The following is a 23,472-nucleotide window of genomic DNA, read 5'->3' as shown; positions in this document are numbered from 1 at the left end:
TAGTTTTGCCAAAATGGTTTACATAAGCTTAAATTTTTGGAAATTTAATTGCTTTAATTGGTTTAAGGTTTTAATTAAACTTTACCTTTAGTTTCAACAAACTGTTTAAATTTTAGCTTTGAATTTTGTTTATAGATTATTTTTATTTAAGATTAAAAGCTTTCCAATTTAACTTAATGGTATATAAAGTAAAGCTTTTGAATAAATTATTCACACCACTTTTATCACCTCGATACACACCATTAAACTCTTACCATTGTTTTGGTTTTGTGATTGTATTTTACTTTTGTGTTTGGGTGTGTGTGCGTGACTGGAAATTTTCCTCCTTGTATTTTGAGGTCTCGAATCTTTCTCCCCATCTATCTTGGTCGATGAGAGAAACTTTATCGCACTTCGTATTGTGTTATCTTACGAACCCCAAGTTAACAGATCTAACTAACCACTATTTGGGAAAACCATTTTGTAGAAAATACAACAAGAAGAATTAAGGGAAATGGTTTTCAATCATGGAAACGAAAGATATGTAACTCATACTGAATAAAAAAGTCAGTTCACTCACACTTCACTGCACTTTACCTAAAATAAAAGAAAACTGCATATGAATGATTCTCATTTTAATCTAATCACATCTTATTCACTACACTTCTACCTTTGTGATAATTATTTTCAATATTTCATTGTTGGTGTTTGTTTTTTGAATTTCGTGCAAAGCTACATGAGGGCTATCTGCGCTAGCCGTCCCTAATTTTGCAGTGTAAAACTAGAGGGAAGGCAGCTAGTCATCACCATTCATCACCAACTCTTGGGCTACTCTTTTATCAACGAATAGTGGGATTGACCGTCACTTATAACGCCACCACAGCTGAAAGGGCAAGCATGTTTGGTGTGATGGGGATTTGAACCCTCGACTTGTAACTTGGTTGAGACCACCTGGCCATGCCGAGCTGTTTCATAGTAAAGCTATATTGAACTATTTGTTGTGTTAACCACAGGGAATTGAACTCCATATTTTAACGTTGTAAGTCTATAAGTTCTTATTTTCAATGAATAAGTAACATTTTGTTATGGAACTGTTTGTGAGAGCGTATGACCAAATGAAGAGAGATATTTATGTGGAACTGTTTGCAAGTATTCCCAATCATATTAAGAGAAATATTAAAATTGCACTAAATATTCTATAGCACTCTGTTTAGACCCGGCATGGTCAGGTGATTAAGGCACTCCACTTGTAACATGAGGATCGCGGGTTCGAATCCCCATCACACCAAACATGCATGCCCTTTTAGCTATAGGGGTGTTATAACGTGACGGTCAATCCCACTATTCGTTGGCAAAAGATTAGCCCAAGAGTTGGCGGTGGGTGGTGATGACTAGCTGCCTTTCCTCTAGTCTTACACTGTGAACTTAGGGACAGCTAACGCAGATAGCCTTCTTGTAGCTTTGTGCGAAATTCAAAGACCAAACCAATCTATTCATGGACATGGCCTTGAATTAGGGAAGCAAAATCAATATTCAAGTGTGCAGTGATTTCTTGAATAAACATATAGTGTTTTAAGTTTACTAACAACAATGAAAGTGGGAGGAAAAGGCCCAAAGTAAACCTGACTTTTTCAGGTCGCGCACAACGACCAAATGTCGATAATGCTCAGTCGAGTCCAAAAACTGACTACTGATCTACAGGGGGAGGTTTCAAGTCTAATTTTTAAGAATATGGCAAATGACCTCCAGATTGCAACAGCATATTGAAAATTTGTTTGTATTTAAGCAAACACAAAGTTACATAATGGACTATCTGTGCTCTGCCCATCACAGATATCAAAACCCGATTTCTAGTGCTATAAGTCCGCAGGTATACCGCTAAGCCACTGGGAGGCTGTAATGAAGATATCCAGGAGTTATAACTTTAAAGTGCCGGTTATTCGCGAAATAAATTTATATGAAAGAATCATTTTTAGCCTGAAAATGAAAGTAAAAATATGTTTAATTAGATATATAATGAAAATAAATTAAATATCACCGTGAGATTAACTGAATAATAATAATAACAGCAGAAATTTCAATGTTTAGGAAACATTATTATCGACGGTAGAAAATGTCAATGGTTATACATTTTCGAACTACTGGTCAGTGGAAAGGAGACAGTTAGCAGCACACTTTTGTTCATCTTGCTTAGGAATTTACTGTATTTTTTATGATTCACTTACAGCTTAGTGAAAGAGAATATGTTGAGGTATCGCACTGATTATGACCTGGCGTGCTCGCTCTACAATTTAGTGTTACCAGATGGTTATCCTCACCTTCAAACTGGAAATAAATAGATTCTTAACACAATCTCAAAATGACGCATCAGTTTTAAGTTTTGTGAAAGTTACAAATGCGAGAAAGGGAACGTATATTTTAATATAATTAACTGATATATTTCAACAAAGTTTAGATTAAATGAGTATTATTATGATTTGTCTTTTTCATATTTGTAATTATTTATTTGAATAAATATAATAGCACCTTAAACAATCGTTTAACCCCTAGTGGAAATAACAACGAAAAAGAAGAAACGCAATTTGAGAAAGATTGAAATAAAGTAATGAAATTTTTATTGTCAGTATTGGCAAAGGTGTTTGGAGATACGTTTGGGAAACTATCTTCAATGCAAAATCATTTATAAGAAAACTTTAGACATGTATATTAATATATGATACTCTGATAGTATGTAATGATACTTTCAAAGTTGAAGTTCAAATGTGATTGCTAACACTAATAATCAATAACAGTAAGTCTGTAGATAATATTACTATTTAATATTAGTAGTGATAATGTTGATATTAATTAAGAGTATTACTGTTACTATTATTTATTTCTAGTCTGTAACCTAAGGCTAAAGTCCAATCTAAATAATTTAGTCAAGGCTCTTATTTTCACTGACAGTGATACAAAGTGACATAACATTAAAATGTGTTATAATAAAACTGTCTAGTTTTTTGTCACGTATAATACACAAATATTATATAGATTTTTAAGAGTCCGAATAGAACTCTACAGGTTCCAACAACAATCAAAAGTATTCAGATTTACCTAAGAGTGAAGTTAAAACTATCTTTGGTGCTAGTAATAGCATGGTAGTAAACTAATATTTTTATTATTAGTAGTAGGAGTATTTAGTCTCTATTTCATTTTTTCTTTATAAGTTTAAACCTTTCTAATATATCATGAACCCTGATAAACTATTAAAAAGCTGTCTCACTGCTCACCATTCTGTTGATGTAAATGTAACTCTAAGTCTTAAGTTAGAACTTAGAATATTAGATAGATTATGAAAGTAGTGGGTATGTATTTATAACTTCTGGAAGTATTAAGTCAATAGTTTTGAATGATAGTGTTATTGTACTCTGAATTTTAAATTACTGATTTCAAATATACATTTTTTTCAGTGTTTTACCTATGTGATTTTATTTTTGTAATAACCGTTATTTATGTTTTTTTTAAACTTCAAGAATTAATTTACCAGTTAGTTTCTGATTAAATGAAATTGCAAATGATATATTGTGTACATTGCTATGTTTCCTGGCTTATCTGCATGTGAGTTTAGTTGAAGTGTCGTTGTTATGATATGTACATTTTCTAGTGAAATGCTAGGAAAAACGGATTTGAGAAAAGTAAAGTTTCTAAGGTTCTAATGTAAAGTAAATCTACATTACAATTTCAGGTTTTTTAAACATATAACATTAAGTATAGGTTATGTGTTTAGAATATAATTAGCACTATGAATATATTTTAACAGAAACATAAAAGAGAATTAAATTAATTTTAAATAGCTTATTCATCAGTTTCATGAAATATGTTTTCTAGGTCAATATGACAGTACAGAGAAGTCATCTTTGGAGTTTAGATTTCAAGGAGTAAAATGTTTCCTACTTCCTTGTAAGAACTTGTTTCCTCAACTTTATTAAAAAGTAATAACCTTTGACAGAAGTATTTGCAAAAAAAATGTCAGCATTTCTAAAAGGGCAATCTATGTGGGAACCTTATGCACCAGATTCTCTGCTTGACATTTGTATCAAATATTGTTTAGAAAATCAGAATATCATATGCAAAATAAATGCAGATAATGGCAGTCAACAACTGCGAGAAGGAATCTCTCTTCAGCTGGGAATATGTGAAAAGATGTTACAGATATATCAAGAAAAGATGCATTGTACAGTTGGTGATGCATTTTTGTGTGTTTTAATGATCCTGTAAAAACCAGGTTGAAAAAAGTAGAGTTGTATAATTCTGATATTACTGATGATGGATTAGAAACTGTTCTAAGACATAATGTAGATGCACTAGGCATTTCAAACTGCTTTAATCTGACAGAAAGGTCATTAGAATTGATAAACAGTGCTGGTTCCAATATACTGTCTTTATGTATTGGGACAACTGTACAAATATTTGAGCAAAAGATGTTACTTTTTGAATTATTCATGAGAGAAGAACCTAAAGAAACTGAAATGTATATACTTAAAACTCCAAACTTAAGAAAATTAATTTTTAAAGGCCTTGAAGCTGAAGTTCCAACACATTGTGATTTTTTCTCGGTTCTTTTAAAACCTTTAAGAATGCTGGTACATTTGGATCTTTCGTCTTGTTCTCCTATCAAAGACTTGAGCTGTCTTAAGTCACTTGAGAACCTAACATCACTTATTTTGTATGATGTACCAAAGCTGCACAAACATATCACAACTATTTGTCAGTTAAAGAAATTAAGGTGAGTTTCTAAGTTTAGTTACAATAACAATACAGTTTTTATTGTAGCAGTAATAATAAAATTGCTTGTTTTTGATATTCATTAGGTTGAAGTGTTTTCTGAAAGGCTGTTGTTTTGTTGTGAAACATGGATACATTAATTCTTTTAAATAACCCAACTATAGCATTAGTGGAAAAGTCATGAATGCATTTCTGTATGTATATTTCAAATTCCAAATTATTTCATGTAGATTTGTTTTACTATAAATTTGTTGGTTGTTTATTGCTAACATTAACCATATGTAGTGTCAAGAAGATTTTAGTTTTCAGAAAAACTTTTTCCCTGGATTTGTACATAGTATGTAATTACTTAAAAATTTGTTTTTTCCAGAACATGCTAAAAAGAAACAATTTCAATTACACTACCACTCAAAAGTACTTTTTCAGATGTTAATTTATTTATACATTAATACTTACTAAATGTGGTTGCTGTTGCTCATTTGTGTGAAACAGTGTGTGTTTTCTTATAGCAAAGCCACATCAGGCTATCTGCTCAGCCCACCGAGGGGAATCAAACCCCTGATTTTAGCGTTGTAAATCCGGAGACATACCGCTGTACTGGGGGGGGGGGCTTGTGTGAAACAATGTAACTAATCAGTGTCATTGTATTGATTCAGTCCATGAGTGTAATGTAACTTTTCGCAGAAATTGCCTCCCTCTATGTGTTATATTAAGAGTTAAAAATTTAAAAACAACATTGTAATTTTATTGGTGTATTCCATACCCATTTTATTCTGTGCTGAATAGTTTTGACCACTGCATCATTAACTTCCAAGTGGGTGTAGAAGGAATGGCTGTTACAACTGTTAATACATTTTCTAACCATATTAAAAGTTATTGTATTTGTAGAAGAATTTTCCATGCCAGGTACATATTTGAATTTTGATTGTTTCTTAAGCTTCCAAATTAAAATTGCTATAGTTTCAGAAAAATGTTTCAATGCTCTATCAAAACTTAAAACCAGAAACTATCGTGTTTTCAACATATAGACACAAAAATACGGAGACTAGTTGAGGCAGAATTTGTTTTTGTTGGCTATCTTATAAAATTTTCTTGCTAATTCTGCATCACATCTTATTTTTAGATCTGTGATTTCTATCACTGATACATGTTTTTTTATTGTAATATTTCAAACAATCAAACTTATCAAAGTATGTTTGATGATTCCTATACCTCAGGACTTCCTTTTGACTAAAGATGGAGATTTTAAAATATGATTTTATGGCTAATGAGTGCACTATTCTTATGATGGCTGCACTAATACTGATTCTTTCTTCAGTTTTATTGTTAACATGTTACCTTTGATGCACTGTAATGATTCAGTTTTAGGCTTAGAATAGTGGATAACAAGAGAGGTTAAAGTATATTCATTGCAGAATGATTAATAAAAAGAAAATGATAGAATCATACCATAATGTGAAGAAATCATTTCTAATATCAGTTGAAACCACTACAAACTGGTATTGGGTGTAAAACGTAAGACATATTGTTTGTAAAAGGAAAAATGTTATGTTAATCTTCGTTATTCAAGAAATCTTTTTGATATATAGCTTTTAAGAGCTCGTATTGTTTTGCTGTGATATTCGTAAGTTTGATGTCAAACAGGCAAATAATTGAACTCATCTGGTGCTCTCACTTCAGACCAAATTCTTCTTTAATTATGGGAGTTTCTACTTCTGTTTTAATATTTTACAGATTGGAACAAAGAAAGTACTAGGAATACAAAATTAAGTACTTGATGGTGTTTTTTGATGCTGGAAATACAGACTAGTTTATTATTAATATGGTAATAAAATTGTGCTTTTGCTTTATTTTAATAGACATTTAGATATATCCCAGTTTGGTGAGCAGTACAGTTTGTATGATGACCCAAATCAGGTTTTGAGAAAAATTATAGAGAGTTTGCCACATCTCACTTCATTGGATATTTCAGGCACAAATCTAGCTGGGCCATGTGTTCAGGAAAGGTTGACTCCTGAAGAATTGAGGTATTTCTTTTTATACAATTTTAACAGAAAATGTTTCATGTTTTAATGACTTATCATGTAATTACAAAAAAATAAAGTAGCTGGTACCTATCTTAACTTGTTAGTCTGGATTTTGTATTAACAGTAGCTAATCTGTTTTAATGAGCATTATATCTCTGTGCATTATATCTCCTGAAAAACTAAATTTAGGTACATACAGTAGTGTAAATTTGATGTATAATTCTAAAAACTTAAGGGTGAAAGCAAAAAAAGAATGTATAACAATCTGTCAACCATACTATCTGCTGAGTCCCATGCCGACAAAGCTTTATCGATAATGCCAGAACTCATCATTTCAGTTGGGATACAATAGTCACAATAGTAGTTGAAATGCTATTTATATTATCAATATCAAATTGCATGAGCAACAACTGTTATAAAGAAACAAGGTTGAATGAGTGAAATGTAATAACACAAATATGTATTAAGATAAGAATTGATTGCACAATATTATTTACTTATGTTAATACGAGCTATATATTTTTACTTGAATTAACTTTAGTCATCATTCCATACTAATTATCAAATAGTTGAATTTTCTTAAAGCAAGTAGTGTTATTTTAATGAGATTACTGGTATGAGTTTAGCTTCAGCAAAAGAAAACAAAAAATGAAGTAATGGAAGGTTGTTCTATCAGTGAGGTCACCCAGAACATACCAAAACAAAAAATATTAACACCAGTTAAATATAGCCATTTACATTCACATAAGTATGCAATAAAAGTTTTAAACAATTGAAACTAAAAGCACCTTTCAATCTGCAAGTGCAGAAAAAGAACAATATATTATGTCAAAAAATTAAGGGTTTCATTTATGCTATCAAAACTTAAACAATTTATGATTAATATTGAAATCCTCATTTCAAGTTTCTTTGCTCCATATTTAAATAACATTCCTAGCAATACTATTGAAATCACTAAAAATTTTGAATCTGTGAATCAAGTTGAAAGTAAGTCAAAAATGTTTACCTTCTTGTGTAGCTTCATTACATTAGTCTGGTATTTCAGTACCTATCTATTCTAACATATGTTTATTTCATTTTTTTTGGACATCAGAACAACATATGAATGCATATAGCAGAGTGACAACTTAAGCTAATAACTTTTCATTCATACATAATTCCTTTTTTATTACTCTTGTAGTTTAGACTGGAACACAACTTCTGTACCTCTCAGTGATATTCCAGGTTTGAGAAAGAGATCTGATAATCCTTTGGAATTTTTAGGACTTTACGGAACACTTCACGAAGCATGTTATCGACACCATATTCCTGCAAAGAGAGTGAGTGCTAATATTTTTCATGTTCAGTGACAATTTTAAACTCTTATTGATTGTATCTATGCTAAGTGTATGACTGTGCAGTGTTTTAAGTCACTGCATTGAGAACTTTGTCACAAATAGAGGTCTCTGTCTATAATTCCTCTGAGGCATATCTTTAATTTAAGAATGAAATTTGCTGTTAATTGAATTATAAACTTCTCTGTTTTTGATCTTTAACTGAAAGCAGAGAATTCTTATGTATAGCCTCTCCTGCCCTCTTGTGTCAGCAGTAAGTTTTCAGGCATATAACAAACAGGCAAGATCTCAAACTTCAAATGAAAAAATGCTACACTTTAGATGGTACCTTGACTTTTTTGATTAACAATTACAGTTTAGACATTTTGGTGACCTTTGATCTTTTTTTACTGGCCATTCTTCTGTGCACCTATTTGGAGTTTTTCTGATCATTCAGACCTCTTTTATTGCTCATTTTGTATAATGGAAACTGTATTTAGTTCTCAAAGGTTTCACATTTTCTCCATTGCGTAGTTTTACTCACTTACTCCTTGTCATCTTTCTGTGATTGTGGATTTTTTTCTTCTCATTTGCAGGAGATATCATTGCTGTTTTTGCATTCAGTGTTTCCTGCATTCTTCTCCACAGAAAGAGATTGATTTTTTTTCCAAAACTTGTTCTTCATTCCTCTCAGACTTGTGCTGATGAATCTCATACTTTGATGTGTTCCTTTATCACTCTCCCTTCTCTTTCTTCCCCATGCAATCATTGAGACCCTGATCATTTCCTTAGTCCTCTTCAGGCATTTCAATATTGTTTTGCTTACATTTCTTTCTTTCAAGGCATTTGACATTATATTATTTATTTTTCTTGTGGAATTCCTCCTCCTTTTATGACTTATCTCCTATGTCGACCTTATCCAGTTAATTTCCAGGTGATTTCTTTATTTTGTTTATATTTCACTGCCCATAAAACTCATAAACATCTCTTGAATCAGGTGACTAACATCTTTTACATATGGTATTTATTAGAAGCAGGATGTGGAGAACTCTTAATGTCATTATCATGTTACTTGTACCACATCATAATTTCATCTGTGTGTGTGAGTTTCATTTCCCTCCATTTACTATTCTTCAATCTCTCCTGTGGTGAGTTTTTGATTACTTTTTCTTGCAGTTTTCCCAAACAGATAAACACCTGAAACAACAAAAATAACATTGTGTGTTTATGTACATATACACATGTATTCTATATTGAAGACAATGGAACCCACCACATTGCCATTTTTGCCTTATAGAGAATACTTTTCTCTCCCAAAATCTTCCTTTAGTAGGAAATAAGATAGGATTTTCTACAAGACTGCATTGACAGTGATTATATCTCACCTTCCAGGTCATGCTGCTTAAAAAACAACAATATAACAGAACCAGGTGTGGTTCTTGCTGTCACATCTGGTTAGTGCTTGTTGTTTCTATTCTCTTTTGTGCTGATGGTAATGGGAGGACCTGTGCTTCCCCTGTCCTAAACCACTGGGGTGATCTGTCTAACCTTCTTATGGTCCAATCAGAGACTTCTGTTCTTTTCATCTTTTCATTCATAGTGAGGCACTTGCTCCCAGAGCTTATGTTTTTGTGGATCTTTAATTTTAATCTTTTGATCCATGTGTGACATGTACAAGACTGGACAGATGCACCTCTTGTTTTACAGGACACCTCACTTTGTTATAAACCAAGCCATTTATGGTAGTGATACCCAGTCGGTTGGGTGTTGTGTTTGTTTCATTTAATTTCATGGGTCTGAAATGCTGCTTCCTTCACTTGATTTTCATGGTGATATATTTTGTAAGTATTTCTCCAATATTGAATGGCCTAACTTATAGCTTAAGCCACAATACTTGTTCATACTCAGCTTTACACTTTTGGTATAATGGATGGTTGAGTAATCTGCCATTTTGCCCATCTTAGTGATACATTAGCATCCTGCAAAAGATTTTTCAGACAGTATATTTATCTCTTCCATCTTATTTGGGCAACGAGTGTTTTGTGCTTGAGATGGATACTGTTTCTAACCCAGTGCATTCCCACTGGACTACACCCTACTTTATAGATGCCCCATTTCATGGGCTTTCCATTCCTGATGTCGTTTTTAAAAAGAAACTCATCCTTCTAATTTCTCTGTGCCAGTCTTTCCTCCGTCTAGCTTTTGATGGTGCAGAGAGAGAAGTTCAGGAGCTACTATAATTTATCTGAAAATGTATTTAAAATAGACTCTCTGCACCACCTCGTACTCTTCATTCCCACTTAAATTTGCTTTCTTTAAAAATAAACATGTCTTTACATGCTGGTGCTAATGGGGACTACTTCACACAGTGAATGTTGCTACCCTCGTGTTCGTGGAGTGTTGTAGTCTAATAATGATTATGTCATAGACTGGTCAATACACATTGATACATCATGATAGGAGAATTGTTCGAGGATTGTAGTATGCAAAGGGGATTGCTTGCATAGTAATAGTTCTTGGCATTTTCAGATAAGGAAAATGTTAATTTTGTTGTGAACATTCATGAAACAAACAGTCCAAGACAATAGACTTGATTTTAAAACATTCCAGGGTTATGGGAAGTTAGAGATTATTTGAAGTGCCTAAAAGAAACCAATGCTTCACAACTACACTTTAACATGAGATGATGAAAGACTTGTGGCCGTGTTGAATAATATCGAACAAATGATTTGACTAGGCTTTTTATGAGCTTAGCTATAGACTTGCAGATGTGTTGCAAAATATTAGTTGTGAAAAGCTAATGAAAGATGAACAGTGAACACACCTGTCAGGAATAACTCCCATTGTATTAGACATCATCAGAGTATCAATGAGGGGAGAGAGGATTCTCATGTAAGGTTGTTCTAACTACACGGTTGTGTAAGTTTAAACAAATGTGTTCAAAGATGTGAAAGTATACATAAAGTACTAACAACGTAGCAACAAATTTAATCTGGTAAAAAAGATGTTCATACAAGACAGACAGAGTAAGCTTTTATTGCATCATTTGACATCTTGTCCAGGCTTACTGTTAATGTACAAGTACCTTCAATGAAGTATGAAGGAGCGGAGTCAATTTCAATCATTGATAAAAATGACAAAAACTAGATTGTAAAAAAGATGGATGCAATTTTTGAGACAACAGTCAGTATATATCGTGAGAAATGGGTGGAAAAAATATAAAATTATGGTGTTTGAATCTGAAGAGAAGAGAGATCATTGCAAGGAAATTTATGTTGTCAGCCTAGACAGTTGTAACGAGGATCTTGTAGAAAGCAAAAAAGAAAATAAAAATAAAAACAAACATTTTAAATGCATTAATATTGTGTAGTTTCTTGTTTTTGTATTGGTTCAATAAAATCAGCAACCACAAATACGTTGCAAATGTTTACAACAGTAAATATTTTCTTGTTATTTTCATAACTGATCACTTTAAGCACCTGTGTAATTGGCATGTAGAAATTTGTTTACTTGCATGAATCATTACGCAAGTATGGTTTTCTCACAAGAAAGGCTTGAGCGTGGTGGAATGTGATTATTTAGCTTTGATGTTTTAGGGAAGTGAACTAGTTTTGTAGTAAACTTGTCAAAGAAAAGATGTTAAATATTTGAGATTCTGTATGTACAAAAAAGGCTAGTTAGGCTTGAAGTCCATTATACATGTCCTTAAGAACATTATCTGCAGCTGATATATATGTACAGTGTATAGCTATTAGGTGACAACCTTAGTAATACATATTGTTCTCCAAAAATAATGTATTTTAAATTTCTCATTATATTGTTTTTTAAGTTAATTAAGAACAAAAGTCTTGGAGCTATAGTTTCATCATTGCAATAGGATTTCACTATTTTATATTAATAGATAAAGTAATTAGAATCCAGAATATAAGTTATCAAAAAATGTTGGTAAACAAAAATTGATTATTTTTTATATGTGTATATTTTTTGGTCCAGAGTTTGACTTTATGTGTGTGTATTCCCCAAACAGTGCTGAAGGCTGCCTAGGGGGTTCACATGTTTTAATCACTGACATCACTATACACTAGTGTGTTGTTTGTCAGTTAGTCACTAGACAGTAAAATGATATTACGTAAGAGACTCTTAACATTGCAATTTGTACTGTTGTGATGTCAGTAAAATGTACATTTTACAAATGACTAGATGAGTTGCACTCTGTTGGCTGCAACACAGTATAACGTGAATTTCAAAGGCAAGAGATAAACATATCTACTGCTTTTAATTTTGGTTTTATTTACTCTTAAAATGGAACACTTTTGATGACCCTGCAGAAGTACATCTAGTAACTGTATTTCTAAGATTTTATTTTTTAGGATTAGTTGTATTTTCCTGTTTGTTATCATTCAAAATTTAAATAATAAAAGCATAATTTACTTTTAAATTAAACCTGTTTTTGATTGACGCCTCTTTTATACCTGGCCAAACTATTAAAAAACTTAATGTGGATTTCTATTGATTCTCTTTGTGCACAAGCATGTAATCTTAATTAGATGATGTTTGAAAGTTTTTACTATCCATCTTACTGAGTGTTAAAAAATATAAACTGCTCCAGTAATCCACTGACTCCTTTAATAATCGAATGCCTAAAATACCAAAACATAGAGGAAAAATTTGTCAAAAAATAAAAACAAAATACATTATTTATAAAATTAAAAACAGATTTTTGTATGAAATACATATTTGATTTCATCTGAGTAATGTAAAGCAGATACTCTTAGTTTGAGAAGTAATATCAGTGTTTGTTTTTTTCTTTGTAATGGCTTAACATATTTTATAAAATTTCATAATTATTTATATTTGTGTAAAATTGGTATGGACAAGTTTAAATACTTGTAAACTATAATAAATATTCATTCCTCTATTTCTGAAATTTTAATGACTTTCTTGTCCTGAAATTGAAAACTTTATGTATTTGTACTGCATTTGAATTTGGTTCTTGGGGTTAAAGATTGTAGACATAATGTAGTTTCTAATATATCATTGGAAGTAGGGCTAACAATACTATTTATTTTGTGTGTGTGTTTTTGGTTTGTTTATATTTTATTAAACAGTATTACTTATATGTATGAATATATATATTTATATCTTGTTTGTATATAAAGAGTATTTATAGCAACTGTATTTCAAATATTTCATCAGATTTCAGGAGATGCTAATGAAGAACAAATATTCACAGCTGCCCAGGTGTATTATGACAGACCTGAGTATCTTCTGGAAATTTTGAACAATCTTGCCGATGTCTTCCGTTATAGTTCTTGCAGTAATCTAAAGCTAGCCTTGGATGTAGCATTGATGTCTATGGATAGACATATACATGAAAAATCTATACAAAGTGCTGGAAGGTAAGGTTTTCTAATTTCAGAATATGGTAGTACTTAGTCTTGTAACTTGTAATTATTGTTTGCAACCATTAATTTGTAAACTGAAAGGTAATTATATTTTTATATAAAATTTTAATTTTGCAGTACACTAGCATATTGGATTGTGAATTTGAGGCGATTTTGGTTCACACATCCCCATTACTCCAAAAAAAAAACGAAACTTGCTTCACACTTTGGGCTGAGGGTGCATTAGAAGTGTCAGTCAAATCATGCTATTAGGCTTGACTAGGTTACCCTAAAAGGTGATGGTGTGTAGTGATGACTAGTTGCTTTTCCTTTAGTCTCTCACTTCAAAATTAGGGATGGTTAGAACAGTTGTGTTTAGAGTAGCTTTGCATGAAAATCAACAAACAAATTGTTTACATAAAGTATGATTAGTAATTTGTTGTTCAGAAGTTATATTAAACATTTTTAATTTTTGCAAAACTGTATGTATATAAACTTTCATAATTTTAATTTTCAGATATTAGTTTGAAATTGTTAGCCATAGATGTTAAAATTTATGATAAAGGTAACTGCAGATTTTGTTTTTTAAAACCTTTTGTTCAATTTATTCATTTCAGACTCAAACTCAGAGTTGATCAACAGATTTTAGCATTTTAACCACACATTTTAAATTATTATACTGCATATTTAAATAATGTTTTAGAGAATCTTTTGTCTCATTGTCCAGCGTAACTGACAAGCTTTTGTGCTGAATGAAATGCATTTTGAGCAGTGACTCCTGGGACAAAAGGTAGATCTTAAATGCTTTTTTCTCATGTCTGATTTTGAATCTGAAATGGAAGAATTGAGAGGAATGTGGAGAAAAACGTGTAGTTAATGATTTTTATCACAGATTTTAACCAGTGGATATGGTTAGTTAATATGATTTTTATCACAGATTTTAACTAGTGGATATGGTTAGTTAATAGGATTTTTATCACAGATTTTAAGCAGTGGATATGGTTAGTTAATATGATTTTTATCACAGATTTTACCCAGTGGATATGGTTAGTTAATATGATTTTTATCACAGATTTTTAACCAATGGATATGGTAAGTTAATATGATTTTTATCACAGATTTTAACCAGTGGATATGGTAAGTTAATATGATTTTTATCACAGATTTTAACCAGTGGATATGGTTTTTATTTACAAACAAAAATACACAACTCTGAAGTAGTACACTTTTGCCATTGAGTCGGTGATAGGTTTGTAATCCATGTTATCTCCTTTGGTAGTCTTATCAGTTGCTGTTTTCAAAATCAGTTTTAGTGCTTGTTACTTTCCTATTGAAGATTTTCTAAGTTGTGTATCTTTTGCTAATTTTTAGTCAAAAATTCAGTTTAGAATGTAAACTTAATTAGAAGGTTGGCTTATTAATTTTTTTCTTTTGTAATTTTATTAATGTTGTGCTGGTGTAAAGTACATGCCTAATTACTTGTAGGAGCTAAATCAATATACATGTATAAAAATTGTAGCATATAAAGGATACCTTAACATAAAAGTGTTTAAAATTACATATATTATACAGGCTAAATAGGTTAATAAAGGGATTGCTATTTAATATACAAATGAATACAACACAATACATTGAAAGTGGAAAGATGATTTCTTGTATGATTGGTATTTTACTATTATGTCAATTGACTATGATTCAGCATATCACAGGTAGTGTGTTAATGTATCATTGTTTAACATGCCTAATTTGTATTTTTAGCAAATGTAACAGAAACAAAATACTGTTTTAAAGTTCAGATGTTAAACAGCAGCAACAAAGATGGCAGTGAAATTATTTGATTAGTTTAACTTGAATGTCTATGAAATATAATTATTAGATGGAGTAGAAAACATGCAGTAGGTTGATTTGCAGTAGATAATAGGATCAAGTGGAGTTATAATGTAACACACAAGCAGATTTTAAAGAAGAAATGAAAAAGCTAGGTTTGTTAAGTGAAAATAAATATTTTTACAGACATTTTGCTAAAGTTTATTTCTTAGCAGTCAGTTCGTGAGAAAAATATCTCCACGTTTTTGCAACTTTAAAATTGTGATTAAATGCATTTTATGTATTTTTCCCAATTGAAAAACAGTAACATATGTTTCTTCAATTATAAACCACATTTCCATGATGTAGTATTGTTAACATTTCTTGTACATTGTTCATTTTTGTTTATGTATGAATGTATTTTGTTTGAAAGGGTATTTGGAGCTTATGGGGTAGATACAATATGTGTCTGAGAAAAGATGAGAAACATAGAAACCACAGGACCATTAATGTGTAATTGACATTCTACCAGTCATATTAGTTTCACATTAAGTAAAGAGATTATTTGGTTAGCATAATTGACATTTGAAACTTTGAAGATCCAGGCAAGTTTGTAATTCAGTTGGCTAAAAACTAAAATGTATGATGTAAAAATATATTTACTTACAGAGAAAATCAGAAGTTTCTGAGATAAAAGATGAATATGACACAATTCTGCTAAGAGGAAGACAATGACAAATCTATTATTGTTTGTAGGAATAACAAACACCTCAAATCAGTGTAAAGAGAAATAAAGAAGTTTTTGGCAGCAGTATATCACTTAATGAAACAAGGGCCAGTAATATGGCAAGAAATGTTGAAGTTTGTATTTATAACACCATACAACTAAATGACACTTTTTCCAATAATAACAATAATGTTTTTTTTTAACACTGCAGTTTAAAAGTAGTGTAGTCAAGATATACTGAGATTCTCTACTTGAACATTTCAGAACTGTAAAGACTATTGGGCATTTCAAAGGCAATCATTTTGCTGAAAAGCACATTCATCTAAAATTGATAAAGTATTCTCAAAAGACAGCAAATTCTGATATAATACTTGCCTTTTTTTCTCATAACAGCTTTCCTTCACTTGTGCTGCCCTCTATATCTGCATTTTTTTCATGTCACTAGCCTTGATGTTCCCACTTACTGGTGTGTTTATCTATGGAGTACAAATCAAATGAAGATAAATACATAAATGTGAGAAAAGAAAGGCATGTGTATTTGTCAAAAACCTCTTGTAGGAGCAGTGAATGTTTTTAGAAAGAAGGTGAGTAGATGAAGATAATGAAAGATAGCCATAAGGATAAGACAAAGATGAGGGAATTGAACAGAGTTGAAACAAAGGGTAGTAGCAAGATCAGAGCCCTATGATTGAATTGGTGATTTCAAGAAGTGGAAACTCTGACCAATGGTGTGCAAGAGCATGCGAGTCAGCCAACCATGGAGGTGTAGGCATGTGTGCATTTAAATGCAGCTATGTAAGGAATTGTTCAGCCTGGACACGCATCTGAAGAATGGTGGGAAAACAAAAAATCAGGTGTCAGATCAGTAGGTGGAATGAAACAAAACAGTGGAAAAGAAGCAGAAAAGTAACAAACCTCTGTGGCTATGCCCAGAAAGGCTGAAGGAGATCCAAAGGAGCAGTAAAAGCAAGAGGTGGATAAAGATTGGCCAAGACTTCACTCTCTCAGACAGCATGCAAGTCTCTAATTTATGATACACCAAGGCTGAGACCTCTGTCAAAAGTGTGAGTCTAACTCCACAGTAGTTGGCCTGAAATGACTTGATAGTTAGGAAGCTTGACTTGCAATTTTAGGATAGGGGGCTCAGATCCTCACCTCACATGCTCACCCTTTCAGCCATGGGGGCATTATAATATGATGGTCAATCCAACAATTTATTGGTAAAAGCATAGCCCAAGAGTTGACAGTGGGTAGTGATGATGAGGTGTCTTCCCTTTATCCTAAACTGCTGAATTAGGGACAGCTGGTGTACATAGCTCGTGTAGCTTTATGTAAAATTTCAAAAGAAGCCACTGTAATATATATGTGGCTGGATCAGTCATGCCAAGATCCATATGAGAAGCCAAGGTTGAGAAAAAAAAATTCTACAAACAAATTTAAGATATAAATGACAACAAATGTAAAGTTATCAAAAAGGTAGCAAAAAAGTGAACATGAAAATGTGGCACAACTGCATATAAGACTACTACTTACTGTGAAAGTATAATACTTATTTCATTTATTTATTTGTACAGTTTCTTTACTATGTGGCCACTGTAGCTAATAAAACCTCTCCTTTTATGCATTTTGGTTCTGAAGAATTTTTTTTATTTTATTGTATGAGCATAGATATCATATTTTAAATTCATAACAGCACATAATGGCTTGCTACACCCTTGTACAAATTAATTGAAACAAGATGGAAAATTACTATTTTTTTCAATTTTTTGCATTTTATTTCTGAGAATCCAAACATTACTCACAAATTCATACATGATATGATCACCTTTATTTTTCAGAAGATCATTAATCTGCTTTGGCATCAAGTCCACGAGTTGACTGCAATATTTACTAATTTGTGGTTCATGGTACCACAACTCAATTATGGCCTCAATTAGCTTATTTTTCTTAGTACAGGCTTTTCCCCAAAGTCTTTCTTTACAAATCGCCCAAAGATTTTCAATAGGATTTAAGTCCGGAGAGTTTCCAGGCCAGTCCAGCACCTTTATTCACGTTGTAGTCATAAAATTCTTCACAAGTTTCAATTCGTGGCACGGAGGCAGACCTTGCTAAAAAATGCCAGATTGAGCTGGAAATCTCTTTTTCAATTCTGGAACAACTCTTCCCTGCAAAACTTCAATGTACTGTAGTCCTCACATCATAACTTCTATGATATGTAGGCCTCCGATGCCATAGTAGCTGAAAAAGCCCCAAAACATCTTCTTCAAGGGATGTTTTATGAACTGATTGATGTGAGATTCTCGAAGCTTCTCACCTGGAGATCTGTGAACATGCAGACTTCTTTGTCCCTGTACAAAGAAATGAGTCTCATCATTGAATAACACCTTCCTCCATTGTTCTTGCATCCAGTTCTTATATTTCAGACCCCATTGATACCATTTTTTCTTCACTGAGTTGGTAAGAAGTTTTTTTTGACTGGTCTTCTTGCCCTTCTAACGCAATTTCGAATGACGTAACATTCCTCAAAATTTCGTCATATATCCCAAAAATAGATTGACTGTACTGCAAAACATGTATCATCAAATGAAAATACAAATGTTTAGTCTAAGTAGCTTAAGTCTCATAACACTGTATATGAGCATATTTTCTTATTATTTTTTATTATATCAACCTTCTAGTCATGCATACCTAACATTACATAGCTTGCATTGACGTGGTGCACGTGCACTCAGGTCACGTATTTTTATATATACAGTTTAATAACCAAAAAAATCATAAAGAATTAAACTGATATAGAATTTCTGTATAACATATTAAGCTTAGTAACTAAGATTTACTTAGATTTTAAAAAATATGAAACTTTGAGCAGACCAAAGACAATACTTACCTCATTAAATCTTAGATTGAAATAATGTTGTAGCATTTTCAAAGATTAAAATGGCAGGGAAACCACTCTTGGAACATTCCAACCTGTTCATTAGTTATTTACATGCCATATTTTGAAGTAAGTATACATAAAGGATCATCTCAAAAACTGGAAAGAGTTGAATCAGTCCACCATGTTTGGTTCAGTACACAAGTTATATCTCAGCAAAATAAAAAGATATGAGGTTCTTGTTTTATATTCTAGCTTGTCAATATTGGTAATTTGAGTTCCTAATTCATATGAAACTATAGACTCAGTGCTCTGACATCATAAACACCTAATTTTAACCATTACTGCATCCAGCTTACCACATTTACTCACCAAAACCTATATTTAGGTATGTTCTTTTAATATTTACTTTTAAATTAAGAAATTAACTTGTATATAATATTAAAGTTTGAATTATAATCTACAATTTGATTTCAAACTTATTGACAGAAATTCATAAAATAGTAGTTCAGTAAAATTTTGAATGCAAGTCAACAAATGCAACAACCTTTGAACCCTGACCCATTGTGAAAGGGTTAATGCCCTACACTAAAAATAGTATAAAAAACTGTTTCACTTAGAATTTTTGGTATTTGTATTTCAGCTTCACATATGAACCCAGGTACTGGGGAAAAAAAAAAAAGAGAGATAGATAGAAAATTATCCTTCATTTCTAACTTATAACCATCTTTGTCAAAAGTAATCAGTTAGAAATTGTTAACGGTGACATTCTAATGAATGCCCTAATTCTTAAGCATCTGGTAACAAAAATTTGATTCAATATATGTACATTACAGGGTGTATATGTTGTGCTATGATAGATTCTAACATTTTATTAAAAAGAGTATTTACTGGTGTCTTTCATAGGCTAGAAGGTAATTTGAATAAGTGTTTTGAATGTTTTCTGTATCTGTACTTCATGTAAGATGTAAAATGTCTAAACTTAGTGAAATGAGACAGCCTACATGACCTACTGCAAGTAAAGAAATATTGTGCTAAAATATTAACGTAAAGAAATATTGTGCTCAAACATTAACGTAAAGAAATATTGTGCTCAAATATTAATGTAAAGAAATATTGTGCTCATATATTAGCGTAAAGAAATATTGTGCTCAAATATTAACGTAAAGAAATATTGTGCTCAAATATTAACGTAAAGAAATATTGTGCTCAAATATTAACGTAAAGAAATATTGTGCTCAAATATTAACGTAAAGAAATATTGTGCTCAAATATTAACGTAAAGAAATATTGTGCTCAAATATTAACGTAAAGAAATATTGTGTTCAAATATTAACGTAAAGAAATATTGTGCTCAAATATTAACGTAAAGAAATGTGCTCAGATATTAATGTAAAGAAATATTGTGCTCAAATATTAAGGTAAAAAAATATTGTGCTCAAATATTAACGTAAAGAAATATTGTGCTCAAATATTAACGTAAAGAAATATTGTGCTCATATATTAATGTAAAGAAATATTGTGCTCATATATTAATGTAAAGAAATATTGTGCTCAAATATTAATGTAAAGAAATATTGTGCTCAAATATTAATGTAAAGAAACATTGTGCTCAGATATTAATGTAAAGAAACATTGTGCTCAGATATTAATGTAAAGAAATATTGTGCTCAGATATTAATGTAAAGAAATATTGTGCTCATATATTAATGTAAAGAAATATTGTGCTCATATATTAATGTAAAGAAATATTGTGCTCAAATATTAATGTAAAGAAATATTGTGCTCAAATATTAATGTAAAGAAACATTGTGCTCAGATATTAATGTAAAGAAACATTGTGCTCAGATATTAATGTAAAGAAACATTGTGTTCAGATATTAATGTAAAGAAACATTGTGTTCAGATATTAATGTAAAGAAACATTGTGTTCAGATATTAATGTAAAGAAACATTGTGTTCAGATATTAATGTAAAGAAACATTGTGCTCAGATATTAATGTAAAGAAATATTGTGCTCAAATATTAATGTAAAGAAACATTGTGCTCAGATATTAATGTAAAGAAATATTGACCTCAAATATTAATGTAAAAAAATATTGTGCTCAGATATTAATGTAAAGAAATATTGTGCTCAAATATTAATGTAAAGAAATATTGTGCTCAAATATTAACGTTTTAATTAAGATTTTTCCTACTAATCTCTACAGATTTCAAAGACATATGTAATACTAATTTTCCATAAATTTTATTTGTCTTCTAGATGTCATTTCTCAGATAAAGCATTTCATGTGACTTGAACTGATCATTTTTTACTATATAAATGAATAATTCTTTATGGTAAATAACAAGTTATGTAAATAAACATGAATTTGTTCAGGCAGTATGAACAATAAAATTATATTTTTTATGAACTTTCAGTGCATTACTCTACTACATTGTCAGAGGAGAAGAAAAACTGAATTTTGGCATTTACGTGAAAAGGTGAGAAAATGATATGGATAACATTGTTTTTCACAATCACAAAATTATAAAAATGGAATTTATTATAATATTAGCAGTTTGCTAATCTCTTGGAAACCAAATAGACTTTTATAGTGACACATATTTTTCTCTGATTTCCATATGTACAAATATTGAATATACTTTTTCTTCTGTTTGTTCTAAATTAACATTTCAGTGTTTTATGATGCCATTTGTAGAATAAGTTTTAAAAACTTTAATTTGCTTTCAGATGTTATTTTAATAATTTAATGTTTGTTACTGCTTTCACAATAGTTTGTTTTTTGTGTTTTAGAGGTAACATCACAATTCTGTTATTACACTGAAAAGCAAATATCAAATAATGTCTTTACAAACAAGTCTTGAGCAAAATTTTGATGTAATTTCAATTCTATTTAATACAAAAATCTTTCAGTTTGCCATAAACATGATGTTATGAACACTTCAAGTCTGTTCTTGTACTTGATTTTGTTGAAAACATTTCTTTCTTTTCTTTTAAATATGCAGCACAGACAGTAATTATTATTGTAATAACATGTGTATTCATGTATGTGTGTGTATTTAATCCAATCTTTTATTGTAAGAGGTTAGTACTTATTTTTCCTGATAACCCATATAATATTGTTAAAATCCAGAATCTACACTTGTTTAATCATATCTTTCTTCTCTTCATTTTTCCAGAAAAATTATAAGAACATTATTGGATGCTATATGCAGACATGAAAACGATAGAACTGTGAGTACTAAAAATAAACTGTTATACACATTATAAGAACATTATTGGATGCTATATGCAGACATGAAAACGATAGAACTGTGAGTACTAAAAATAAACTGTTATACACATTATAAGAACATTATTGGATGCTATATGCAGACATGAAAACGATAGAACTGTGAGTACTAAAATGAACTGTTATACACATTATAAGAACATTATTGGATGCTATATGCAGACATGAAAACGATAGAACTGTGAGTACTAAAAATGAACTGTTATACACATTATAAGAACATTATTGGATGCTATATGCAGACATAAAAACGATAGAACTGTGAGTACTAAAAATAAACTTTTATACACATTATAAGAACATTATTGGATGCTATATGCAGACATGAAAACGATAGAACTGTGAGTACTAAAAATGAACTGTTATACACATGTCACAAAAAAAATTAATGAATATACATTTTATTGCAAATCAAAACCTGTAAATATAGGAAAAGTTTAGACTTTATTGAAAATTTTCAGAGAATTAATGTGAAAGAGAGAATTCAAACTTTGTATCATTTGGAATTGACTGAAAAAAAAGTTACAGTACTGGATAGAAAATCTTACCCCTTTTTAATGACATTTTGTTTACTTAAAATTAGCTCATTGATTCTGTATTCACTGATGAATTGTTTACTGATGAAATAAAAGTAAGAGAATGGTTCTGCTCTGTGTGCAAGTTTTTCTCACCGAATATCGAAAATTAAAATCTAAGAAGATATGTGTGGATTTTTTTTATCTGTACATTTTGTGGTATAATTCACTTATTGGTTTTAAATGTCAAAAAATAAAATCTAAAAATGTGTTTGTGTGTCTTTTTTTTATCTGTATGCTTTGTGATATAACTTAGGTATTTTTTGTTTAATTCACATCATATGTTTGTAATATAAACTAATCATATTTCCTAAATACAATTTTCTGGAATCCAGCAACACTTCATTCAGAATGTTCTAATGCACCTTATTTCAAGTTTATAAGGCTAAAAATTTATTACAAGACATCTGGATTTAAATGTCTTAATTGTGAACTGTCTTTTTAACTTTTTTAATACTAAACATTGTTTACAAAAACTATAGGATTTTATTGTTTATTAGCATTTGATTTCTAGCCATTTCCAACTTTTATGTTTGAAAGATATTTTCAAGGTTAAGCTAGAGACAGAATTTGTTCATTTTGACAGTTACTGTTATTACTCCGTCATAGTACTTCAATTCTTACTGTAGCCCTCTGGTAGTTCTGTTTCTTGCACTTTACTTAAATTAGTTTATTTCTAATTTTCCTCTGCTCCAAAAAACAATTTTTTCATATGGTTGCTCACTA

At 30.8% G+C, this 23,472-nt stretch overlaps 1 protein-coding gene across 3 annotated transcripts in view; it reads left to right on the top strand.

Annotated features, from left to right (window-relative positions):
* The first annotated feature begins 2,305 nt into the window (after positions 1–2,305).
* The window catches only part of LOC143252138 (protein zer-1 homolog), a 48,122-nt gene continuing 26,955 nt past the window's right edge, over positions 2,306–23,472 (top strand). Inside the window, exons 1-7 of one of the 3 annotated variants that reach the window (XM_076503821.1) lie at positions 2,306–2,581; positions 3,847–4,744; positions 6,603–6,770; positions 7,951–8,089; positions 13,280–13,482; positions 21,297–21,359; positions 22,059–22,113. In XM_076503821.1, the coding sequence (XP_076359936.1) occupies positions 4,440–4,744; positions 6,603–6,770; positions 7,951–8,089; positions 13,280–13,482; positions 21,297–21,359; positions 22,059–22,113 (933 nt within the window). In that variant the 5' untranslated portion in view covers positions 2,306–2,581; positions 3,847–4,439. Of the gene's footprint in view, positions 2,771–3,846; positions 4,745–6,602; positions 6,771–7,950; positions 8,090–13,279; positions 13,483–21,296; positions 21,360–22,058; positions 22,114–23,472 lie in introns of all 3 variants that reach the window. The other 2 variants (XM_076503820.1, XM_076503822.1) reach the window with 2 other exon arrangements.

The sequence above is a fragment of the Tachypleus tridentatus genome, chromosome 6 (genome assembly GCF_004210375.1).
Source record: "Tachypleus tridentatus isolate NWPU-2018 chromosome 6, ASM421037v1, whole genome shotgun sequence".
Classification (NCBI taxonomy): Eukaryota; Metazoa; Arthropoda; class Merostomata; order Xiphosura; family Limulidae; genus Tachypleus; species Tachypleus tridentatus.
Note: the sequence above shows the minus strand (reverse complement) of the source record. Positions and strands in the feature narration are given on the sequence as shown.